Here is a 19468-nt window from a genome sequence, read left to right as displayed (position 1 = left end):
CGCGCCCGGTGTGAGTTGACACAGGGCAGAGGACGCAGCTAAAACGCGGCGCAGCCATTACTAATCTAATAGAAGGGTCTACTTGAATCATGACTGATGTTATTTTTTGTATCAACGGGTTAAATTTAACATTCATAGTGATTCACAGGAGAAATAAAAATATCGAGATATATATCGTATATCGCGATATGGCTTAAAAATATCGAGATATTGGTTATAGGCCATATCGTGCAGCCGTACTGCCATCTACACTTTGCTTAAAATATTCCACTCAAGCGATTTCACAGAACACTTACAATCGAGAGCAAATCTGGTCCCTCACTCACCCAAGGTTGGTTTGCCTGTCATCAGACATTGCTGCATCATCACATCTTCTTTGATTCCCAATATAACAAACTTTTATTTAGCCCCGATGACGGAGTCTGAGGTTAATCCTTGCAGCGTTCAAAGCTTTTTGTTCTTTGTCATTTCAGGTGATTGGTGCGTATAAGAGATCCAGGCATCTACAGTCAAAGGGGAGCTGTATCTATTTTTAAATCGAGGCCAGGTAAGATTGTTTTACATTCGTATAAAGTGTGTGTCAGCTTTGGTGAAATGCAAAAATCTCATTTAAATCAAAAACGTCTGTTAATGAGACAATCAAAAGCTGCTGCTACTGGTCATATGACTACCTAACATTACGATTAAAGCTATACCTTCAACATTTAATCTTTCTATAGAGTCAGTCTTTTTTCACAGCGGTATTTTGTTATAAAACTAACGATTTTCAGACTTATTAATGAACAAAACCTCTCAGGTACCAGGTAACCATAACAAAATTGATATATTCCATTATTAAGGGACAGCCATTTACTCCTCTCTCGTCACTCGATCAAATTTCAATGCTCATCTCCTCCCACTGCCTGCATTGCCGCTCTGCGATAACTCGGGAGAGGGGGAGTGTATGTGTGAACGCCTTTTGCAATTTCACACACGAGAGAAGAAGACAACAGGACTTCAGAGCACCACAAAAAGCCCATTTCTACATCTCAGTGAGCTGGAGAGGAGACCCCCACGCCGAGCTCTGCAGAGGGAGAAAAAAAAACAACGAAGCAAGTTTATCTTTCCACACAATTACAGTTTCACTTTGAAAGGCTCTGAGCTGAAACTCCAACACACTGGACTGCCTGCTGCCTGGCAGCTTTCAAAGAGAATAATGTTTGATTTATTTCTTCCTTGCCTATCTTCCCTCTGCATCTTGGCCTACCATTTCGTCATCTACACTCAGACAAGCTGAGATGAAAAGCTGTTTGGCTTTCAAATGGCTATGTAGCGTTTAAAAACACCAGGCCGCTACTGTTTCATTTTGACACACGAGAGGTTTGAAATAGCCGCATTTTGTTTAAAATGGGATGCTATTGGTGCAGAGCAGTCATCGTTGCTGATGTGTTTTTTTATTTTTATTATTCAGTCAAGTTCAAATATGTCTCTTTTCCATCTACACTGACACTAAAGATTAAAGAGCCTGGGAAAGATGACTTTGGTGAGAAAAAAAAATACTGTGATGCAACATTCCTCATCATCTGGTTCCTTTTGTTTGTGTGTATTTATGTGTGAGACACTTGTGGGTGCACCTTGGATGTCTGAGTCATAATCTGGACCTTTTCCATGTTATTTTGGTCCTAAGGCACTTTGTGATACCTGCAGCGGCTTTGCACCCACTTGTGAATGAATGCATGTGCACAAACACACAGACACACAGACAGACATCTTGCCTTAACGGTCACACCTATGCCCAGCAGCATCTTGGCAGCAGGTGTTTGAGAGGACATGCTGTCAAGGTTTGAGTCAGTGTCTGTCTCCTTTTCTGATTATTTCTAATTTTCATTTTCCCACCTCCATCATCTATTACCATCAAAGAAGGGGGGGTCACTTTTTGAATTTTCCATTTTCTTAAGAGGCCAATTCCATCATTTCCTTTATGTCCAAAGTTCTTTGGGTCCTCCTGCTTGTCTTCTTAGAGAGTTTGGGTTGGGTCTGTTCCCAAGGGTTGTAAAACCCATTAATACATTGTATGTTTTGACATGATGTGACTTGACTTGACTCACTAGTCAGTGCGGTAATGAGGTCTCCCTTGGGAAACAAGTGAATAATTGGCAAATATTTGTTAACATAAAAAACAGAACCATTGACACCAGCGTATAATTTTCTTTCTTCCTTTTTGTTTCTTTAAATCTTGTTTCTTTCGTCAGCCCCCTTCTTATAAAGAAAAATACTGCTCCGTGATTACAAGGTGGCGATCTTCACTAAACACAGGCCTAGGAAAAACTATCCATTTTCTTCAACTACAATACAAGCTGATTAATCAATGCCGAGCCCTGATTCACTCTGCAATTGTCTAAAAATATTAACTGGTTCCAATTTACGTTATTTCTGAGAACACGCAGAAGAAAGGGACAAAAGATTTCAGTCTTTGCATCTGAGCTACACTCGCAAACAAACGCGTACACACCCACAGAAACCTCCATTTAACTTTCTGTGTCCTCTCTTTTCAAGAGTCTTCCTATGACTGTGTCTCCTTTCATTGTTCGGCAGTAGCCTCTCTCAGTTAGTCAGTTAGTTACACAGCCCGTCTGCTCTGTAATTTTCAGGTGTGTATGACTCACCGCACTGGAGCAGATTCATAGTCACACGCTGTCCATACCGGCACAGCTGTGCTGCTAGACAACAACCTGTAGCAGCCAGACACATTTTAAACAAGCATGAGAAGCACTATGGTTTACATATTTTTAAATCCCCATCGCAGCAATAATGACGGCCTTGTGACATTGTGCTCTTTAGTGAATTAATCCATAAATATTGTCATTTATTCCTCCTTCTTTTAATTTCATAAAACCGAACTGATATGCAATCCATAGGGGGCTTCTCGGAAAAGGACTGTGTAATTTGGCTTTAATTATGGGGAAAATTGACGTGGGGTTCAGTTGGTACACTTGAGTTAATTATTTATTGATCAATTGATTAACAATTGATTGCTTGCGAAGCCTGGAGTCTCATAGCTAGTGCACAGAAAGTCAGTTGAACATGTAAAAGTGGCGCCCACGCACAAACAAACAGTTCAATGCATGAATAATCAATTAATAATGAATGATATTGACTCTTATACTTGGAGCAGCTCTTCAATTAATAACTGCTTATAAAACAACTAGAAACAGTCGGCACAGCATGACGTTGAAATCAGACATCCAAAAGTCCCTGGTCCCGTCACAATTACTTAACCTCACAAGCATCAGCATGACGTCATATTAACTTGCGCCACAGTCTATCACTGGAGACACAGGTCTCCAAAACATCATGAAGTCATACTTACCTCACTCGTCATTACTTATTCAGGCAACCACAATGACATCGTCATGATGTAATCTTCATAGAAGCCTTTCTTCTACTGTTAGGAACTCTCCATGGAGAGCAGTTGCCAAACAATGATAGCTAGACAAACAAGTGTGTTGGGTTTTTATTTACTGTATATTTCAGTATAGTACTGATGATGATAACAACAACACATCTGATTAATTTAGGACATATCCCAAAGTACTGCTTGTCCAGTACTTCACAGAGCCTTGGAGAAGTACCAGCACCAGTACGAGGCTTCTTCAAGTCTATCTTGAAACAACGCAGTTATTGGCCATTGTAGTCATTTCTCTAATGTAAGACGAAATCTGTTTCACAAGCTTCAGCAGTCCCGAGTTAGTCAAATTAAGTAAGCATCATCTGAAGTTACAGTCTTTTTAGCACCGAATTGCCTCAGGGGACTGTTGCCTATTAAATTCACTCTCCAATAACCAGATTTGTAACTCTAATATCAAACGCTTGTTAAGGATATTGCAGCAACACTTTCATGGTTTGGTAATGTCATGCCCATGATCCCAAACACCATTATCAGTAAGATGCAAATAAGTCCCTCTGTTAACTGTTTCCAGTTGACTAGGCCCACAGACAATCTTGGTAGTACTTTGCCGCATTGAGCAGTAATGCCACATATTTACCTCAGGAATCGACCTCATTTAGACACTGCTAAAGGTTACTGAGTATCTGTCAGTGTAATTGGTCCTCTGTGGCTGCAGAGAGGCAGACTATGCCACAATCATTCGTTTTAATTCCCAGTCTCCCTAACATACAGTATAATCCTCTCTCCCTGCAATCTGTTCTCCAACTCTTTCTTTCGCTGTTTTTTTTACACTTTCACTGTTTTTTTTCTCGTTCTCCCCAACTCTCATTAAAGAGTACTACACAGTCCTCAGAGGAGGAAGAGAAAGGCACACTGCAGGTAGTTATGTGAGTGTGATTTCAGATGCATCTTTGGCTTATAGTGGAGGGCAATGCAGTGTTACTACTCTGTGACTTCTACTGTTGTACCATTAGAAACATCAGTAGAAGGAAATGAATCTCTTTCTCTCATCTTATTTAGGAATAAAATGGAGTTTGTCAATGTTATGCACATCTGTCATTTGGTATTTTGTGGATTTGAGTCTAATTGGTAGAGCTTTGAAAAGAATGGGGACCCATTGGTCTACATTAGGTTGGAGGCATGAAGTTTTGTACTGTTTAAGAAAAGTTTAACAAGCTTAAATTATTTCCCAAGTGTAGAATAAAGCCCTCATGGGGAGGTTTCTTTTATATTCAAGTTCACCCCGTTGCACAATTCACAATCAACAACGCTGGCAAGCTTTGAGATAATTTTGCAGTATGCGAGATTAACATGATCTCCAACAGAAAACTGAAAGGTCTTTTTACTATTACAAAAATATTCCCACAACACAAGCCTGTGCAGTATGGAAATGGGAATATCCCTCTTAGACACCTGGCTGTGAAATGGAAATGACATTTGAGTTTTTACTTTTGAATTTCTGCATGTTCGATTTCAAACACTTTAGTGTTTAAAGTCAAACCAAAGCCCACACTGGGATGTCATGCTACTCAAATATGCCCATCTGAACAACTCATAAGCAGGATTAGAGAGACTGTAGTGCTACAACAAAACACCCCAATCTGTGTTAAAGGGTCACCTATATCGAAATAACAGAAAATGTCTCAGACAACTCGAGGCACTGAGGTATCTCATAAAATTACTGACACAATTGGCAGTCTGTCTCTGCATTAATAATTGCATTTGAAAACTCAGTAACAGTAATGTATTGGTGCACAGCAAGGTTGTGGGAAGGGAAGGAATCAGTCGTCCTGTTCTTTCTCTCTCTTCCTCTCACACATACACAAGCGCTTACAGAAACATGACTGTACAAGTACTTATCGCCATGGTGATACAAAGTGAGGTCTAGAAGAGAGAGGTAGTGCACCATTATGGACAAACCAGTAGACAAACACTCAAACAAACTGAGAACCTTTCCTCCGGCTTTTTCATCAGTGGCTGTTTGAGGCAACAGCAATCACATCATTTGGCTCAAGTCTGCCTGTGCACCCACACTTTGGTTTTCACATGTGGAAATGTTGATTTTGTACTTATTGTTCTGTCTTACATTAATATCCTGAAGCCTTTGAGGGGAGTTCCAGGTTGTAAGGGCTATCCAAGAGCTGTCCAATATCTTTGACCGCTAGGTCAAGTTTATCATGGCTCCTTTGATGTCATGAAGGAAAATCTTAAACAAGCAAAGACACTCCCTTCTTGGCAGCAAGAATTAAATCCTGAAGCATCTGTAATTTTACTTGTTTAGGTATTTAGCTGACACAAGTCTCCCAAATGACGTACAAATATTCAACAAGAATAAAATTTACAGCTTCCTTAAAATAGTGCTCCAACAATTTAGCATTGAACTTCAGACTGTGTTTAAAAAAAGGTCATGATCAGTGCAGCAGCAACATTTATTCTCCGTTATGGGTCAAATGCCAAAAATACTCACTTCTACAATTCCCTTACGCAACTCTATTACATCTTTTCACTCAACCCTTGCTGCCTGATAAATACCCACGTATAATCCAAATGCCTCCCTGTTTGTAACAAAAGCTTTCTTTTTAAAAATTGCAGCCTCTGAGCACAAGCTGAGAAGCCCTGATGACATTATGAGTGTTATTTTGGACAAAGTTCTCTACAGAGCCAGAGGAGACCTCTTTCTCAATATTCACAGGCTGTGTTATTCCCCGTGACTAACTAACTGATCTCATGTAAAATTGTTAACGTTTCCCTTTGAGGAAAATGTGAATCGAATCATTAGCTATGACTAGTCAAATATGTAACACTGCAATAAAATGGGGTGGTTTCTCAAAGCTATAGACTACCCTGTAGGGGTGTGACGAGATCTCGTGCCACGAGGAGGGAAAGCAGCAAGCAGCCAGAATGACGTCGGAAAATACCGGCATTACGATTGAAGATGCCCCCGCCACTTTCAAATCGTTTGTTTGGCAGCATTTTGGCTACCCGGTGGAAATGATAAATTGCACTAGAGTGACTTATAAGACACGGACAATAGGAAATATTTAATTTGATTTATTTTAAATTGTTTTATTTTAACTTTTATAAATTTTAGTTCTAGTTTCAATTTGTGGAAGAAGAAGTTCATTAAAAGCTCATGCTTACCTCATGCATGTAAAGAGTTATTATAAAACATTTCAAAATGCATGTGCAACTGAGTGTATCGTCACACCCCTACTACCCTGACTCTCGAACATAGCCGAACCTTTTTGTCTGTGATGTTAACATGAAATTGCAGTCCTTTTTGTTCTGAATTCTACTAAATTACCCATTTTCCAATTGATGACTCTTGGATCTGGAAGTATCAAATATTTAGTAAATAAACCCATGATGTTGATGTTCTCTCCCTATCCCCTTTCTCTCCCTGTGCTACTTTTTTCAGTTGGTGAGTTGGTCCCATCCAGACTAAATTGAGCTCTCTCCCAGCATGGTTGCAATGCAGACTGCTTTGTAGAGACCACAGTTGTGAAAGTTCACCATCAACCCATTTCTTTTCATCAAGCTTCAGCTCTGTGAAGGTATGGCATCTCTGCTGTTGTTTTTATCAAAAAGAATGCAAATTTAATGCCTTGATCTTCTTAGTTGCAGCCATTCCTTTATTGGAGACCACTGATTCAAGATCTTTTGTTTACTATTAATTGTTCAGTATTGAGACCTATTCATGTATTTTTTTTCCTTTGCTCTTTTACAGCACCAAATGTGTCCGTGAGACCCGTCACTTCACTCCATGGGCATTATGTTAACCCTAATCTAAACTCATTAGCAACCCTACCTTTCCCTCCCATCTCCCCTCCCCATACCCCATCCCATCTCCATCATGACCAGTCTGAAGCGTTCTCAGACAGAGCGCTCGGTTGGGGGCTCAGTGCCGGCTACTGATGAGTTCTATACCCGCCGCCTGCGACTGCCCAATGGGGGGGCACCACCACCCCGCAGTGAGAGTGCCCACATCTCCTCTTCCTCCACCACCGGCACCAACCCTGGCGTCCCCAAAATGGGGGTACGGGCTCGTGTGGCCGATTGGCCCCCGCGGAAAGATGGAGGAGGAGGTGGTGTTTGGCATATCACTGTGGAAACTGATTCACCCAGCTCTACCAACACCACCAGCTCTTCAGGATCAGGAAGTGGAGATAGAGAAAGACTTGGAGGAGGGGGAGGAGGAGGAGGAGGAAGTGGAGGAGGAGGAGGTGGTGGTAGTGGTAGTGGTGGCAGCGGAGGAGGTGGGGTGTCAGCCGTCACAGCCCACAGCAATCTGTCAGCTAAGCTGGGCCACCTGATAAGCCCACAGGACTCATCCATGCTGCGCAACATCCACAACACACTAAAGAGCAAGATGCAGAGCAAGGGAAAGGACAACCGCTTCCTGTCACCAGATGGCTATCTGGGATCGCCTCGAAAAGGCATGAGGCGTATCCGCCAGCGCAGTAACAGTGACATAACCATCAGTGAGCTGGATGGGGATGGCAACGAGGGTTGGTCCTTCTCTGGATGGACACCCATGCACCGTGAATATGGCAGCACTTCATCCATAGATAAACATGGAGTGTCAGGAGAGAGTTTTTTTGACATGCTAAAGGGATACCAGTCCTCTGAGGCTCCCGATCAGCGAAGCCCAGCTCCAGAGAGGCTAACAGAACTACTTACCGTGGCCCCGATAAAACAGGCTGCTCTGGACCTGCCAGATGGGCCTTTAGGTCCAGCCAGAGGTAGTCCTGCCAGTCGCCTGAAGGAACGAGAAAAGCACTTGAAGAGGAGGTCAAAGTCAGAGACAGGTGGAGAGTCAATATTCCGTAAGCTGCGCAGTGTGAAGGTGGAGGGTGACACATCGAGGGCAGGCTCAGATGTTGAAGATGGGGGGAAAGGGGATGAAAGTGGCCCACCTCCCAAACCTTGGTTGTGCCAAAAGGGCTTTTCCCACTTTGATATCCAGTCTCTACTCTTTGACCTCAATGAGGCAGTCCAAAGTCGGCAATCTGGGTCCAAACGCAAGAACACTACAACCGGTGCTTCGGCGGCTGCTGCCGCCTCAGCTTCAGCCACATCCTCACTCTCTTCCAATCAGAGTGCAGTGTATGGGTCACCCTGTGGCTCACAAGAAGAGCTGAGCAAGGAGGGAACAGGAGGACACAGTACCAACCCCGCCTTGGACCCTGGTGATGACAAGAGCAATGACCTGGTGCTCAGCTGCCCTTGTTTCAGGAATGAAATTGGTGGAGAGGGTGAGAGGAACATCTCTCCTGCTAAACAGGTAGGTTTTGTGAAGTAATAGGATGATTAGATCACTTAAAACTTGATTACTGCGTGTTGAAGATGTGCTAAAGATTAAATATATGATTATGGTTGGCAGCTTACTCCCTTTTAACGTTTCCTTGTCTTCCGTCCTGCAGCAGGGCAGCATAGGTAGTGGTGGGAGCTCAAGCAGTTCTTCTGGCAGTACAGAGGAAGGACCTTTGGATGCCACCCTCACTACTCATTTTACCAATGCTGGTGTGGCTGTGTTGGAGGCGTCCAAGGATGGGCCAAGCCAACACGCTGACAGATCCAAACGATACATTGTGGAACATGTTGACCTCGGCGCCTATTACTACCGAAAGTACTTCTACCTCAGAGGTAAACAAAATAGTATATTATGTGCTTAGATTCTGTTCTGATTGTGTTTGCGTTTTCTGTCCTAAATGCTGTTGGCTGTTTACTGTACTCCCATTCCTCCTCACCCCTAGAACACTGGAACTACCTGGGGGTAGATGAGAACCTTGGCCCAGTGGCAGTGAGTCTGAGAAGGGAGAAGTTGGATGAACACAAGGATCATGGGCAGCAGTACAACTACAGGGTCATTTTCAGAACGAGTGAGGTACATTGAAATGGACACATGAACGTCTTACTGTCTATACTGAGTGATGTATCTGTCCATTCAACAGGATGTCCTGTGGTTGTAGCTCTTCTCTCTGGAGCCACGAATGTTCATGTTCACGAATGTGTCAATATTTAGTACACTCTGTACTGTACTGAGCGATGTAACAGAGAAACACCTCCTCAAATTATTGCGTTTTTGATTGAATTTGTAATGTGTTTTTTTTTTCACAATGGTTTATCCACAATGCTCAATCTGCCGTTTGATTCGACATCTTTTGTAAATCCCTGTAGCTTTCTGCCACCTCCTCCTATAGACACGCCAGAGCCAGAGATCCATGTCCTCATTCTCTGAGCTGAACGCCCACCTACCATCTTTGTCAGCCTTCATCTGTGAAGGACTGAGCTGTGCCATTTTGCAGCTAAATGAGACAAAAATAGCGCCAAAGGTATTTGAGTAGAGGAGGAAAACATTGCTCTCGTATTGAAGCGCTCCATGAGTAATAGCCCCTCCGATCTCTTGGGATGATGCACGACCTACTGTGCTGTGTTTCCCTCTATTTTTTTCCCCTTCTCTTGCCTCCCTCTCTCCTCTCTAATTGCTATTTTCAGAGCAGTGAGTTCAGAAGGTATAGATATATATATGTGTGGGAGTGAGTGGGATGCACTGATGTTGAGGGGATAAGTCCAGTGTCCACTGAGGACAACAACTTGTCCTCTCTTCAGTGAGAGTGCTTCTCATCAGAGGATTTATACAAAGCCTTGGAAGTCTGGAAAATGCTTAGTTTGACCAGTTATGTTATGTTTGATTTTCAACATAATCTTTTAATATTTGAAATGAAATGATCCATTGTTGTATCTGTTTGTTGTCTCCTGGCATGTTCACTCATCATTCATTGTTGCATAAGTCCGTTGATCGCTTACTTTAGAAATGAGCAAGTGTTAAATAATCCTAAACATAAAGTAAAGGTTGATAAGGACTGTATGGACCCTGTCTTCCATTCGTTTAACCTTGGGCCATTTGCACCAACATTGTTCCAATCGACACACAAACCAAAATGCATTAGTGATTCTTGACAGCAATGGGATCCCTACAGCTATTCCCATGGATAGCTGTGTTTATTTGTTCACTATGGATATTCAGATCCTGGTCCTTCTACAGTTCTTGATTTATTTATGGATGTCCTCCTCGTGTTTGTTGTTGTTTGTCTTGAGTCTTCATAGTGGAAATGATAAACCAACATGGATTCTTTTCTCTCTCTCGCTTAACCAGACAGGCCTCTGCAGTTTTGTTTTCTAGTGCAGAAAACATAGTCTGTTCAGAATCTATTTTTTAGCCTGGATTTTGGAGGGAGAAAAAAAAGATTGATTTCATGAGTGATCCTGAGCCCATGATGCAGCAATGGCCATGATTATCCTTTGAAAAGAGCTCTCATGCTGCACATTTAATTTAATTGCACAGTCCGTTAGGCCTCATCACAGGGTTTCTTGCAGTTTTCCAAACATAGACTTGCTCTACTGATCTGGTGAAGGCTGGGCAGCTAGTTCTGCTTTTGTTGTTGCCATTTAGAGGGAGATTTTAAAAGAACCAACACACTGCACGGAACAGAAAGGGAGGGACCCAGACTGTTCTGTTACTGTTGAGGGAGCTTCTGCATTACTGCAGTGTAATATGCTCTAATAATAAGATACAATCTTGTATGTGAATCCTACTGGGAAGTGTTTCAGGATATTAAACACACACATTGTATTCAGTAATTGTTATAAGCAATTGTATGCTCCTCTGATCAATGGAGAAATAATATTTATAATAATAACAGCACATACTTTTGTATGATTTTTTTATTTTTATGATTTCGATAGTTGATGATGAAGCCACAGGCAGTGCAGATGACAAACTGTAATTTATTTTGTGTAACAGTTGGTTGATAATTCATTTCCAGTTTCACAGCAGAGGGCTTTTCTGTTTTTGACTGATTTGATTTTCTTCAAACTCAAAAAAAATCCTCAGTCCAGTTTTCTTTTTCTTCTCCCAGCTGAATACCCTGAGGGGCTCCATCCTGGAAGATGCAGTGCCTTCCACATCCAAGCATGGTCTGGCTCGCGGCTTGCCCCTCAAAGAGGTGCTGGAGTACCTGGTTCCCGAACTCAATGTCCACTGCCTGCGTCTGGCACTCAACACGCCTAAGGTCACTGAGCAGCTGATGAAGCTGGATGAGCAGGGGGTAAGGAGACACAAAAAACGGTGTTACTGTTTTAATAAAAAGACAGTGTTACTTAGACTACATACTGTCATCATCATTCCTCACAAATATGATATATTCAGCATGACTGTGATCATTCTTTGAACTAATGGCACTCGTTTCTCAGAAATGATCCTGTCCAGCACATTGTGTACATCTTATATTTTATGAATCATCTCATATGTAAGTGTGTTTTCACAAAAGAGGGAATGTTTCATCATGGAGCGGAATTAGTTATTATTTATATGTTATTTATCCATTCACTCGCAGAGACTATTATGCTGAATTGGAAAAACTCCCTCGCATATCGGCCAGCACACACACATAACCTCGACCTTAAAAAAGGGAAAAATACAAACTCTTTGATACTCATGCTCCCTGATGCAATCATCAAAAGCTCAACCTCTGAAAATGTCAACATGATTTATCTGGAAAATGGCATCATGAACAACCCAAGGTGGTTATTCTTAAAATGCCAGCACGGAGTCTCCCTCAAATGTCAACATGGTTGCTCTAACATGATTTCTACACAGCAGTGTATATATATACGTGTGTATCCTCTTTTTATTGCAACGGTCTCTGGCTCTCTCTTCATAGTTGAGTTTCCAGCGGAAAGTTGGAGTGATGTACTGCATGGCAGGCCAGAGCAGCGAAGAGGAGATGTACAACAACGAATCAGCTGGCCCTGCGCTGGAGGAGTTCCTTCATCTGCTGGGAGAGAGGGTTCGACTCAAAGGCTTCACCAAGTACCGGGCCCAGCTGGACACGAAGAGTACGTACATGAACAGAAATTACAGGTTTTCCTACAAGTACAGTGGAAAAAGCTTCCAGATGCTATTACACTGACACTAATTCACAGCAGCAGTGTAAACAGTGATTAACACACAAAGTAGAAGTTCTCAGTGATTAAAGATGTCTTGTGTTCAGTCACCCTGCAGGCATTTGATGGATTGCAGCATGCAGGAGGTGGTCAGACCAACATGGCATATTAATTTAATCAGTAATTGTTGGGAATGAGATCAGAAAGACCTTTACTGTAATATATAACAATGATGTGTAAAAAACGACTGCATGGCCAGATGGGAAAATGAAGTGGCAACATATCAGCCCAGAGGTCTGTCTTAATTTCAGAAATTAAGACAAATTATATCGAGGTGTGAGTTTCTGCCTATCAACATAGGTGTTACCCTTAGGGAGTAACTCCAGAAGACTCTCTTCTTGGCCTCTGAAGTCAAAGACTTCATAGGTGTTACCCACAAGCCATTGTGAGTACAGGATAAGGATGTACAGTATGAGGAGAAAAAAGCAAAGAAGTTAAAACATTTGGCTTTATTTCACCACTGAAGACTGCTCTCTATGCACTGCCTTCAAAATAAAAGTTCCTTTAATTCCAGTCATGTGACAGATGGCCTTTGGTGTCAGATTATTCTGCTGGATAAACTGATGCGCTATGTGTTCTCTTCCTCTTTCCACCTCTGCATTGAGATTAATGTCTGCCTTCTAAGCCTGTGTTTGATATATAACTCTATAATGCTATTCTTATATCAGTTCAGTCATTCCCCATAAACTCCTCCTGTCACCTTTTTGCAGGACACATAATACAACCTTGAGTTAGCTTTAGTAGACTAAATACAGCAATACAAAGCAATCCCTATAGGAGGAGTGTAATTAATTGAGGTGATTTGGCTTAGTTAAGTGTGGCCTTTTAAACACCTTGTGACTGTCGTGTTGTCTGAATAGAGCAAGTCGATAGACTGTGGAGGTGGTTATCAACATGCAGTGGCTCTCTTCAGGGTCAGAGCTTGTTAAGAGATCAGAGAACCCTTGGTCATCTGATCAGCATCATGAAGATGATGTTTGGCTGTAATTGTTCATAGTATGGTAGTTTATAATGGGAATTACAAAATGCTGTGTGTTTCGAATGTTGATTTTTTTTCAGTCGCCTTCTTATAAACACATCTCCAAAATCTGATAGCAATAGTTGTTTATGTAAAAGAAGAAATTAGTCATCGTAAAGCTACAGTTTTAGAATGTTTTTATACTAGAATATAACTGCTTTTCACAAATCTCTGCGGTAAACCAAACAACACCCGAAGAGTGTGGCCTAGTGTGTATACTGTATATTTTTGGATTCCAAAGCATGAGAAATTCACACGTAATTGTATCCCCAACAGCTGACTCGACAGGCACCCACTCCCTGTACACCACTTACAAGGATTATGAGATCATGTTCCATGTGTCTACCATGCTGCCCTACACACCCAACAACAAGCAACAGGTATGTTAATTAAAGGGCTCACAGCATCAAATGCACCGTCTTTACGTCCGCAAACGAGTTGTACCTTTTCATTTCTAAAGAAAATGGTCATTTAGGTCACATTGTCGTAAAAACACACACGTTTCTCTTTCGGTTTGACTGTAAGATTGGAATACTTCAAAGCATGCTGTACTTTCATTAAAAGCTTACATTTCAATTTCACTTTGACACACTTGTCAGCAAGCTACAAAGAAAAATGCTAAAGAGATCATTTCAATGCTAAGTTCAGTAGGAAGCAGATAAATGAAGCCGTCTTCCTGTCAGCTCTGGATTTCTATGATTTTGTCTCTAGACACGCCTCTGCCTCCATTCTTAAACCCCTGGATTTAGTTTTATTGGCAGTGACAGTTATTCTATTCATCATTGCATTTTAAAGAAAAAGGCCAGTTGGACACCTCTAACAGAGAGATGTGACATCGATTTCTTTCTTTCTTTTTTTTTTTTACTAATAAAGCCCTTAATGGCAACTTGCCCTCATTAATTACCTCTTTACTAAATTGTCCCATAGTTGTAATTGACTTGTTCAAGTGATTGAATGACTAACACTCAGAAGTCCTGTATGCAGGCACTAAATTTGGGAAATTGCTTCCAGTTTTTGTGCTGCACATACTTTTGCGAGACACATTAAAATATAATGCTCTTGTACTTAAAGGTCGGTTTAATTTAACTGTTCAGCTCTTGAATGTAAGTGTCTTTAAATGTGTTTCCTGGTTCATTATTTCTGTTCTTTTGTTCTGTCAATATTACCAAAAATGAGGAAATGCCCTCAGATTTTTATTTATTTTTTTAAGTCTTATCTTAAGGTTGGATGAATGAATGAAGGGATGAATAAACATAATCTGAAGAAGTTGCGGTTGTCTAGATAATGTAATAGTCAAAGCTTTCTTCTACAGAACTTTTATGATTTCTTCATTTTCACAGTGTTGTGTACATTTTAATTGTTTTTCTTCAAATCTAATTTAATATAACTCTGTATGTTTCTCCTGCTGTCTTTTTTGCTTTACCAGTTGCTGAGGAAACGGCACATTGGGAACGATATCGTCACGATTGTGTTCCAGGAGCCCGGGGCGCTTCCTTTCACCCCCAAAAACATCCGCTCTCACTTTCAGCACGTCTTTGTGATTGTGCGTGCTCATAACCCGTGCTCCGACAACAGCTCCTACAGGTGAGATATACATATCCATTTTCTTCAAGAGAGTGTTGTATTTAGATTGTTTGCCACTCTGTTGGGCTTTTAGCTGTCCTATACTGTAGTTTGTCAGCGCAGAGTCAGAGGGAAAGTGTTTTTTAATCGTTTATCCCAACTAGTCACTAAAGAGTTGCTTTATAATGCGTCATCTCATCATAGATGCATAATTTGGACGTTATTTTATGACAATTATGCCTCATGAATCAATTTTTCATCACTGCTGAAATAATAACGTCCTTATCCGTTGCTTCAAAAAGTTGTTCATCCCTCATTGCCTTTGCACTTCCATTACTCCACCATAGAGTAGGCTGTAAGTGTTGAGAGCCCTCTCTGCGGCTCACAAGTTATTACCACATTGTCAGAGATGTGTAATATGAAATACAAAGTGCCAACTCAGAGTCATTTTTAATACATGATGAATATTCGGCCTTTCTTATTTCCTGTTTAAAACCGGAGCCTTGAAGGACGTTTCATTCTCTGTTTATTTGGGCCTCTGTCTTATTATCTAGTTTTCTGTCATTCTCTCTCATCTTGCTCTCTGAATTTCTCTCTCTCTCTCTCTCTATCACTAATGGCTGTTTTAATTGCTGTTTGAGCACATTGTGAGAAGTCCTAATTGTCCCCCATGGGGGCTACTTCGTTACTGAGCAACAGCACACACACACGCATGCACGCACAGAGAGCCCAGCTATAGAGTGAATATAGAGCAAACACACACACACACAAGTTTTTGGATGTGAAAACTAATTTCACACACACACTATAGAGGTGAAATGTCAGGTTTCAGAAGTAAATTACAATTCAGAGACACCACAGGGAGTTTGACTGAGTTATATTAAGCAAAGGATGCTTTGAAGCTTTGGCGTGTTTACCCTATGACATTATAAAAATATTGTTTTATGTAGTATGGCTCTGACCTCGAAAGCAGTGGTTCATATTATACTACTCTATGCTATGCTATGCTTTATGTAAGCCTGCTGGATAGACACATAGATACAGATAGAGGTGGAAGCCTGTATTGAATATCACAGGATATCTGTACTACTTGTACAGTTGTTTGCTTTGATTTGAAATGCAAAAATCCTGTTTTTAATTGGGAGTTGCGTGCAAGTCTTAGTAGAATAGATGCCAGTGCCAGTTTGTTTTGTCACATAGATACATCACTGAGATTATTACACGAGCAGACAAAGAGGAATCATGTTGTATGAGGTAATTGTGCCTGTATGACTGAGCTGAATGTGGCTCCCAATGACCATGACCATGCCTAAAATCCCTGATCGCTTACCTTCTGTGTCTAGAACACATCACTGCATGTGGCACAAGTCACTATGCAAGCCTAAATACCGTAAATGGCTCATAAGCAGACAAAAAACACATTATATGTACCTTCCTCACGCCTACACACATACATGCATACAGTACACCTCTGAGCCACCCACTTCAATAGGTATTGACATGTTCCTTTTCTTGCCTTGGCTCAGTGGGCAGCGGGTCGTGGATACTGGAAGAGCGGAGCTGCCCACACACTGGATATTTATAAGACCACAAATCACTGAAACCACAGGAATGTGCGCTTTCATTTTTACTGCCAAACCTCCTGCCACGCGGATCACACAGCAGCCACACAGCCCAGCAATCCCAATTGCACTACACTCTCCTTTCCCTCTCTCTCTATCTGGCGTCCTCATCCTCTTTTCTCACTCAATCTCTCTTTCCTCATTCATTTTTTCTTAATGCTCTCTCTCTCTCTCTCTCTCTTGCTTTCTGGCTTTCATACCTCCATACCCCCCCCTCATCTCTCCCTCTTTCTCTCTCTCCATCGCTTCTCTCTGTCCTGCATGAGTCACGGGTCTTTGGTTGACTGACTCACAGGTGTTTGAGATCAGAACAAGTGCTTTTAGAGCTCCAGTGTGATGTATTGAGTGATGTTCGTAGTGATGGAGAAGAATAAGAATAAAAGGTCACATTTTATTTTAATCATGTATTCAGCCTGCTTATAACCACTTTAGCTGTACCTCTCTAAAATGCCTTTCATGATTCATTCGTCATCTACAGAAAAGCAGGCATATATGTGACTACGTCACTAACGTTGTGTATTGCCTGTCAGTTTAAAATTTTGATTATTTATGATTCTTTAATCCTTAATTCTTTAAGGTGAAACCTAACTAAAAGGACAATTTTATGGGTTTTTTTCTGGTTTTGTTGACATCATGCCTATTGTTTATTTTCAGCATGCTATATTTTGAAGTATTATTCTAGTATTGTATTGTACTTACAGTTTGCAGGGACAGTAGCTTTCTTTTGCAGCACTAACACTCAAGAGTGTGCTGTCAAATTAACAATAGTCTGAACTTAAATACGATATATTTCCATATTAAGTGTCATTTTAAACTTGCATCAACAGTTTTTTGGACACTTGGGGGCAGCAAAAACATGCACTGACATATTATCACTTCTTAAGTTAATGAGGTGAAGTTATTAGTAGACAGTTGGCTATTTACACATCCAGCAGATAGAGAGCAACATTAGAATTAATTTTGAGTCATCTTTAGGGGTACATGATAAATGTTGGTATTCACTTGGTTTTGGTTTTGTCTTTGGTCACCATCTGCTGTGATAAATATCGGGCTCTATGTCTGCTTAATGCTCTAGTATGCTTACCATTAACGTTGTCTCTGTCATTTGGTGTTGGACAAGTACTGTATATATGTTTTTATGGCTCCAGAATTACCTAATTGGGGAGATAAAACCTGAAAGTGTGTCAACATATAGGGTAAATTCAACGGTGCGGTTTGAAGTCGCGTGGAGAACAGACCAAAACAGGGTCGTGACAATTCCAGTGGGGTTTTGGCGTAAGAGTGTAAGAGTGTATCTAAAAGTCCAAACCAAGCAGTCATCGACAAACAAACAAGGGCATGCATAAAAAATTGTGACTCAATTTGACTCAAAACTGTTTGAAGTATTTTTTATATTTTTATATTTTTTAAAGGCATAAATAAGAGAAATAAGGTTCATATTGAAGGAGTAGTAAAAGCAGTTAAACTGACACAACTTTCTACCGCAACAGCTGCAGGGATGTTCACGTTAGTGTGTTTGTATGACCCTCCACCTACACACCTGTACACAAGCACTCCTTTCTCCTCCTTTTTGTCCATGAGAGTTCAGTACATATGCCATGCGGGAAATACAAGTAACATTTTGACATACTAACAACTACTGAGGGTATTCCCAGCATTCATTTATCAACATTGTACTAATAAAAGTCATTGTGTGTTCACTCTCCAAGGAAATTTCAAAGCAGAAAAAAAACGTTTCCTCTTTTACCTCTGTCTGCCACAAACGAGGAAAGGTGGGAAATAAGGTGTCAACAATTTGATGGTTATTATAATTGAACACCACACGTCTCCGGTGAGGACGGGGTGTCTCTGGGGTATGTTTAGAAATATGTGGGTGACATATTGACTTTAGTTGCTTATTGACAAAGCGATTAATCCCGGTGTCGACATGCGTGCTGATGCATCTCAGCAGGGAGGCGTGTGGGATGAGGGTCTGGCTTCCAGTGCCACTCTTGTCACCTGGTAATTATCACCTGATTGAGGATCTGTGATTGAGCTCGTTTGGCCAGGAAGAGGTTGGGAATAGGACAGGTGATTCATGCATGTATACACAGTGCTATTTTTGTTGTTAAAAAGGAGATTTCAGGGTACTTTTACCCTATTTTTGTCAAGCACTTCAGACTGAGACATTCCACAGGTCAGGTTGTAAGTCTGTTTGTCTCGCATAACAGGAAAAAAAATGCATTTTTTTCCAGCAAGCAATCATTCCCCTGTCTTTTCAGAGTCTCCCGCACAGACCTCCTTTTTCAGCCACATTTTCCTTTTCCCTCACTTTTTCTGGGGCAAGAGATTTGGAATATGCCTCCACCCTCATCCTCCTCCTTTACTCTCCTTCCTCTTCTTCCTTTCCATGGCTGCTCTGCCGAGTTCCTGACATACCAGACAGGGCAAACAGCCTCAGATGGCCATTCCAGGGACTTAATGAAAGGAAAAATGGGATGAGGAGAACAGAGGTGGAGAGCAGGGAAAACAGAGAGGTATAGGACATATAAACAGCAGCATTTAGATAGATAAAGATAGCAGACAGTAGACAGCTAATAAAGTCGAGGATGGGGCCTTTTTGGTTCCCATACTTGAGTGAGTAAACAGCACGAGGCTCCGTATCAAACATAAACTCTGTTGCATAATCTGGCAGGACTTTTAAATCTTAGTGACATAAATACTTCAAGTTTAAATCTGATTTGACGTTTTGAGATTTACTATGCAATAAAACACTAAATCTAAACCACAAGTTCTATGATGTCTGAACAAAATACCCACCCGAAACAGGTCAAATTCTTGGAACAACTG

At 41.2% G+C, this 19468-nt stretch overlaps 1 protein-coding gene across 13 annotated transcripts in view; it reads left to right on the top strand.

Annotated features, from left to right (window-relative positions):
• sipa1l1 (signal-induced proliferation-associated 1 like 1) overlaps positions 1-19468 on the top strand; it is a 76337-nt gene that overhangs the window by 39284 nt on the left and 17585 nt on the right. For all 13 annotated transcript variants that reach the window (XR_003463179.1, XR_003463180.1, XR_003463182.1 and 10 more), the window contains 9 exons: positions 474-547; positions 6846-6981; positions 7155-8711; positions 8851-9073; positions 9184-9314; positions 11350-11538; positions 12154-12328; positions 13731-13834; positions 14881-15038. Coding sequence is in view for 9 of the 13 variants with exons in the window: in XM_027284169.1 (XP_027139970.1) it covers positions 7281-8711; positions 8851-9073; positions 9184-9314; positions 11350-11538; positions 12154-12328; positions 13731-13834; positions 14881-15038 (2411 nt within the window). In the remaining 4 variants the exon portion in view is untranslated. The remainder of the gene's footprint in view (positions 1-473; positions 548-6845; positions 6982-7154; positions 8712-8850; positions 9074-9183; positions 9315-11349; positions 11539-12153; positions 12329-13730; positions 13835-14880; positions 15039-19468) is intronic.

This window comes from Larimichthys crocea, chromosome XI, assembly GCF_000972845.2.
Source record: "Larimichthys crocea isolate SSNF chromosome XI, L_crocea_2.0, whole genome shotgun sequence".
Lineage (NCBI taxonomy): Eukaryota > Metazoa > Chordata > Actinopteri > Sciaenidae > Larimichthys > Larimichthys crocea.
Note: the sequence above shows the minus strand (reverse complement) of the source record. Positions and strands in the feature narration are given on the sequence as shown.